Genomic DNA, 6,000 nt, shown 5'->3' on the forward strand with positions numbered 1-6,000 from the left:
ATAAGGCGACGTATCCAAAGCAAATGGGGATTGAGAAGGCTAGTCCTTCCTATGAGTTTTGGGCCAAGGTCTTGCAAGTTCGACTAATAAGTAGAATTGCGTATGGATCGATTATAAATTGAATCAAATACGAGTTATTGAATATAGATCAAAATGAATTAAAGAGATCAATATAAGTCGGATTATATTAGACCCAATCCAAACTCAATCCCACCCGACCATTCGGCGCTACTACCCATGCCGTGCGAGAAAATTGTGAAAATCATCCAAAATAACCAGTCAGGTCAAGTAAAGAGCTGCGAGAAACCCTGACGACGACAATGGAGTCGGGGTAGGAGATCGATCTCTCCCTCATCGAACTCGCGCACGGAATCGAAACTTCCAGCTCGGAGAATGTACGGGACAGAGAAGCCTCCCGGTGATTCGGAGCGAACGGCTTTCAGGCAAGCTGAGAAGAAGTACAAGCTCTACTACGACGACGGTTCTCTCAAGTCATCGAGAAAGTAATCGCCTCTCTCTCTCTCTCCCTCTCTCCCTCTCTCTCTCTAACATTCTCGCGGAGGATAAAAATCTGATTTTTGGAGTGTCTCACGGTTTCGTGCGTTTGTGTTTGTGATTTCTTGCTAGGAAGAAGCAGGTCAAACCCGTGGATGTATCGGACGTGATCGATTTCAAGGCTATTTCGGAGGCGTACGAGCGGGGCGGCGAGCTTCCGGCCGGTGTCGTGGTGGTTCGGTGCGGTTCCCCTCGGCCCGTGTTCTGCTTAGAGGGTCGGCCCGGTAATTGCTACGTCAACTGATTCCCATTTATCAATTCTTGTTTAGCTGGTCGAAGTTTGTCCTCCTGAATTGGAAATTTCCATCAGCTTGACCTATGGGAATGGGAGGTTTAGCTTGTAATCTTACGAGAGGCGATTGGAAAAAGTAAATGTTGTACTAGAAGAACCCACTTTGTTTGAGTAAATATTACCATTTACCAATTAGGAAACGCACACTTCAGTTGCTGATCGCTGTTGGGACTGAAATCCGGTCTGCGCTGGGTCGAGATCCTTCAAAGTGCCGTATAGATATCAATATGCTTCTCTCCTTCTCCATTGGTTTTTGACTTAGCTGTGATAATGTAGGATTTTATTTCATTCCTGGGGCGTTAAGTCTAGAAGAACAGTGCCAATGGATGAGGGAGAGTTTACTCAGCTTCCCGCAACCTCCTAACAGAACGAATCATAATGCGATATATGGCCCTCTACAGGATCTCTTTGCCGCTGCAAAAGAGAGGAAGGGTTTGGTCAAAGACGAGAGTAATGGAGATTGTCCCACTTGGAAATTCGTTGATGAAGCTGAAATTCCATTAAGAGGAAATGTTTGCAGATCATATCCAGCCTCTGCTCTTTTACGGAAGCTACGATGGAGTACCCTTGGCCTTCAGTTTGACTGGTCTCAGGTGAATAAAGGGAAATGAGTGGCTAAAGATTTACATGCTTGTTGCTGCATAACCTTTTTCTGTTGCCATCTCTTTGGCATTCTAGGAATTAATGCGCCCAGCATTATAATTTTGATACGTAACTAGCTTTTTTCCATATGATGCAGCGGAACTATGATGTGTCTCTTCCACACAATAAGATCCCTGATGCACTCTGTCAACTGGCTAAACGACTGGCTACTCCAGCAATGCCTAAGGGAGAAGAATTTAGACCTGAAGCTGCAATAGTGAATTACTTTGCATCAGGTACTTTTCTCTGACTGGTATTGTGTTGGTAATATTGGAAGTCAACAGTGTTTGACATGAACTATGAACGTAGAGAGTGGATGCTCGAATAGGAGCGCAAGTGAGTCAAACTACTTGAGTTTGATTCATAGACTGTTTGACCTCTGCATAATTTTTTTTCGAGTTTGAATAGGAATAGCTCTAATGTTTAGACGCATCCAGCTCAAGCTTGACAATACTTGACCTTGCACTTAGGCCTAATAGAATTGTTGAATCCTGCATGTGTACATTGTTATTTACAATGGACGTGAGAAGCATATGAAGTTGTACTGTAACTTCAAAACTCAAGTTTGAGCTCAAGCTTTAAAAAAGAGATTGCTTTCTAATTATAGAGTTTAGTCCAGTTGAGCTGGGGCTTATAAAGCACTACCTCCAATCAAGCTGTTGCTTTGAGAAAAATGAGATTTGATCTTGTCTGAGTTGAGTGTGTAATGGCCTAGTCAAGTCGAGTCAAGTGGGAATTATGTTGACGCCAATCAATCACACCTCAATGCAGAACTACATAACGCTTATATGATGTAAACCGTAGGGTCATGCTTAAAGAAGAGAGAATGAGGGAAGTAAGATAGGAGAGTGATAGTAGGTCGAAAATGCACACTGTAGAGTGTTAGAATTTTACAATAAACAAGGGAAATTCTATTAGTTGACCATTTCTGCAAACTATAATGATACATCTATAGTATACGAACTAGCCTTAGGATGAGTAACCTCATGGCTTAGACACTACAACCTATTTCATGAGTACTGGGCTAATATCTATTAGAACAATAATCTTCCCAGTCATGATAATTCCACTAGTCTCTTGCTCACCCCTAATAGGTACGAGTCGCTAGCTGCAACCCCTCTATTGATAATTTGAACTGCTGTATCCTGCACTCGGCCACTATGTGGATCAGTGTCAGCCAGTCCGTATGTAAAGCGAACTTCTAACGCTTGTCTTTGGCCATAACCTGCATCCTAACAGTTTATAGCAGCCATGATGGCTCTTACCTCCTGTACGTAATATTATTGTCTGAATTTTGCATTCACTTGTTGTTCTCTTTTTGATTGGATCAAAGATTTAATTCTTTTCTAGTATATGATCAGAAGTTGAAACTACTCTGGTGTTTACACATCTTATTTCTTCTCAGGTGATACTTTGGGTGGTCATCTTGATGACATGGAAGCGGACTGGAGCAAACCTATAGTTAGCATGAGGTACATCATAGTTTTCCCCACCTTTCTCTCTAGTTTGCTTGAAGAAGAAAGATGATGGAGTAATTGTTTTCGAGAATCTAACAATATATGTACTTCTCTGACAGTTTGGGATGCAAAGCTATCTTTCTTTTGGGAGGGAAGACTAGACAGGATGATCCTATAGCAATGTTTCTTCGAAGTGGTGATGTTGTACTTATGGCCGGAGAGGCAAGGGAATGCTTTCATGGTACAAGTTCCTTTGCAGCTTTATTCCTTGCTTTCATTTGTTACCATAAAGTTAAGCCCGATTAAGATTTTGAAACGCTTGAATCTGATTGTTGGTGCATGTGTTTCCCGGAAAATGAATGGCTTAAAAACCTTTTTCCAAAAACGATTTTTTATATTTTTAGAAAAATTAATCAATAGAAAACATCATTAAAACCATTCAACCAGAATCTATGCCTACGTATTTTCAGCGATTATGAAAATATTTTTTGTTAATTCATTTTTGTAAGAGATATTTCACAAAGATGAACTGCAAATCACTTATAAACCGCAAAACGAACGCCCTTAATCTACACTGGTTATTGCCCTTCAGTGTATTATATTCAGATGTAAGACTGCTGTCTCCATCATGTTGGTTGTGGAAGTTTCTTACGCCTCTCTCCTGACTACACTAATTACTACTCTATAATGTACGTCTTTATCTGGGGAGCTGAACCATGAGTCTGGCTGAATGATGATTGTTCTCCTTGCTTGGTCAGAGCCTTTGCATGTCTAAATAATAGCGAGAGACATTCTTAGAAAGTAATGTTGCCACTCCGCGATTCCAATAAAATTTTCAGAAACAGAGAGGTGAAAGTGCGACTTCATGTTTTCCTTGGTTCTAAATCTACTATTCGTTTTTTGTGCTGAATCGATATTTTGTTTCTTCTTCTACTTGCTTTGGCTACTGAAAAACAAAATTTCATGGCGTGCCTTGCCTGGAACATTTGACCTGACTTTGCCTTTTCTTGTTCGACTTAGTCAGTCATGCCATCTTTATCGTCTATGTAATGGATACGCATTTGTCGGTTATCTGACGACGGTATTCGGGCCATCTCCTTTAACTCTCTGCACAGGTGTTCCCAGGATCTTTACAGACAAAGATACTGCTGAGATCTCTCCGCTTGAGTTGCATTTTTCGCATCAAGATGATTGTTTTCTGTTGGATTACCTCAGAAGTTCAAGGATCAACATCAACATCAGACAAGTCTTTTAGAGCGTACAACAATACCCATTTAAAGTCCATTTTGAATGCAGTTGTATATTCTTTGATAGCTTGTGTAGTGTTTTGAGCAAGGATAGTCGACTAAAGATTGATGGCAAGTGTTATCTGTCAACCAATGGGGTGTGCAACTCGCAGAGCTGTACTGAAGTGCAACCGAGAAAAAAAAATTGAGGAGAGGACAGCTTCTGATTCGACCCGACCCGTTGGTTAAGACATGTACTTGTGTTGTCGATATACTACAAGTTCTGTGGGTCAGCTCATGAGGATTTCAAGTTCGGCTGTTTTGGTTTATGTGACGTTCTGTTCTGTAACAATGCGTTGCGTTTCCTCAAACAAAGTCAATTTTTGCTGCGTGGCCTCATCATATAGTCTGGCGAGGCTATGCTTCACTTAACAACTCTTTCATCATTATTACAGATGGTGGGCGGAGAATGAAAAATTGCCTCAGGTTATCAACCATGCTTAATCTCTGGCAAGTTTCAGTTTGTTTACCGGTGATCGTTCTGTGGGGAATTAGCGAAAAGAATGGAACCTCGTACTGAAGTAGCCAAAAACGTTTATCATTGTTCGACAGATGAACGACACCATTGGAATCGCAAAAGAAGAAAAGAGGAGGAGAGATGGTGTGGAGAGTGGGATTTGAACCCACGCCCTTTCGGACCAGAACCTTAATCTGGCGCCTTAGACCAACTCGGCCATCTCCACTTGACGACGTAACTTGCATAGAGTCTTTAATTTTCACTTAACCAGAAATCTAACTCATGAACGACTCATCATAGGATTTCTGGGTGAATTGCATCCAGGTTATGGAAAGGGCTGGAGCTTCCAGAGAGAGTTGGGCTGGACGTGTTGCTTCTGTGGACTCCTTCCGTTGTCTAGCTTGTCAGAATCTTTAATCCGATTGTTCAAAACGGCCCACACATCGTCCAAGATTTTTTTTTTGTGTTGGACCACCTGCAGGTTGATCGATTTTCATTGCACACAGGATGGGTACCGCCACGGGGGTTGCCGGCCGGTTACCAAGAACGGAAACGGATTGGACCTGTCTGTCTTGATCCCAAAACCACTTGTGTGCACTAAGTGTCCTTTCAGGACTAGGTATCCTGGTTACTTTTAACACTCAAGGCCCATCTCCATTGACGGTGACGAGGGTTAATGCCCGTTTCGCCATACAGGGTCCCGCTCGTTCTGGCCACCGTTTCGCAACGATGCAATTTGCTTGCCGGAGTCTGTGACCAAATAAGTCGATAACTCAAATTGTCCTAGCATGGGGATAGAGCACCGTCGCAATCATTCGTGCGACCGTCTTCCCTTTTCCCATCAATTCCAGATTATTTTTTGACGACGGCGGTGACCCGAACTCGGGGTGAGCAAGGTTTGAGGATAAAATCAGGAACTGGAGAGCTAAGCCAGTGGAAATCGATCCGGTTCTGAGTTCTAGGGTATGTACGGTAGGTTTCAAGTTCTAAAAATTGCGGAATCGGTTCACATGGGTAGGTTTCCGGTGGAACTTTGAACAACTCTTTATTTTTTTCCTTGTTCTATGATTTCGTGGGATCTTGCGATATTCCATGACATCCGATGATGAGTGTGTAATCTGGAATCACCATTCGTTTCTGGTGATATCTATGATTGAGACTTTTACTTTGTTAATATTTTATATTTTTTGTGTGTCTAAATATGAATTATACTCAAGAGATACTAGCAGCAAATGGTGGTTATTATCGGCGCCGATTAACCGTAATCGTTCAATTAAGAATATAAATGGAACCTAGGTAAACCTTGAAACC

General features: G+C 42.0%; 1 protein-coding gene and 1 non-coding gene across 2 annotated transcripts; one reads left to right on the top strand and one right to left on the bottom strand.

Moving 5' to 3' along the window:
- The first annotated feature begins 275 nt into the window (after positions 1-275).
- Positions 276-4,293, top strand: LOC115739014 (alpha-ketoglutarate-dependent dioxygenase alkB). Its single transcript, XM_030671865.2, has 7 exons — positions 276-503; positions 628-779; positions 1,124-1,440; positions 1,587-1,725; positions 2,895-2,961; positions 3,066-3,187; positions 4,062-4,293. The coding sequence occupies exons 1-7, from the start codon at positions 394-396 to the stop codon at positions 4,199-4,201; spliced, it is 1,047 nt and encodes a 348-aa protein (XP_030527725.1). The 5' UTR covers positions 276-393; the 3' UTR covers positions 4,202-4,293.
- Positions 4,294-4,834: 541 nt separating this feature from the next.
- TRNAL-AAG lies at positions 4,835-4,915 on the bottom strand. The gene has a single exon. It is a non-coding gene; the product is annotated as a tRNA-Leu (tRNA).
- Positions 4,916-6,000: the final 1,085 nt, after the last annotated feature.

This window comes from Rhodamnia argentea, chromosome 1 (genome assembly GCF_020921035.1).
Source record: "Rhodamnia argentea isolate NSW1041297 chromosome 1, ASM2092103v1, whole genome shotgun sequence".
Taxonomy (NCBI): domain Eukaryota; kingdom Viridiplantae; phylum Streptophyta; class Magnoliopsida; order Myrtales; family Myrtaceae; genus Rhodamnia; species Rhodamnia argentea.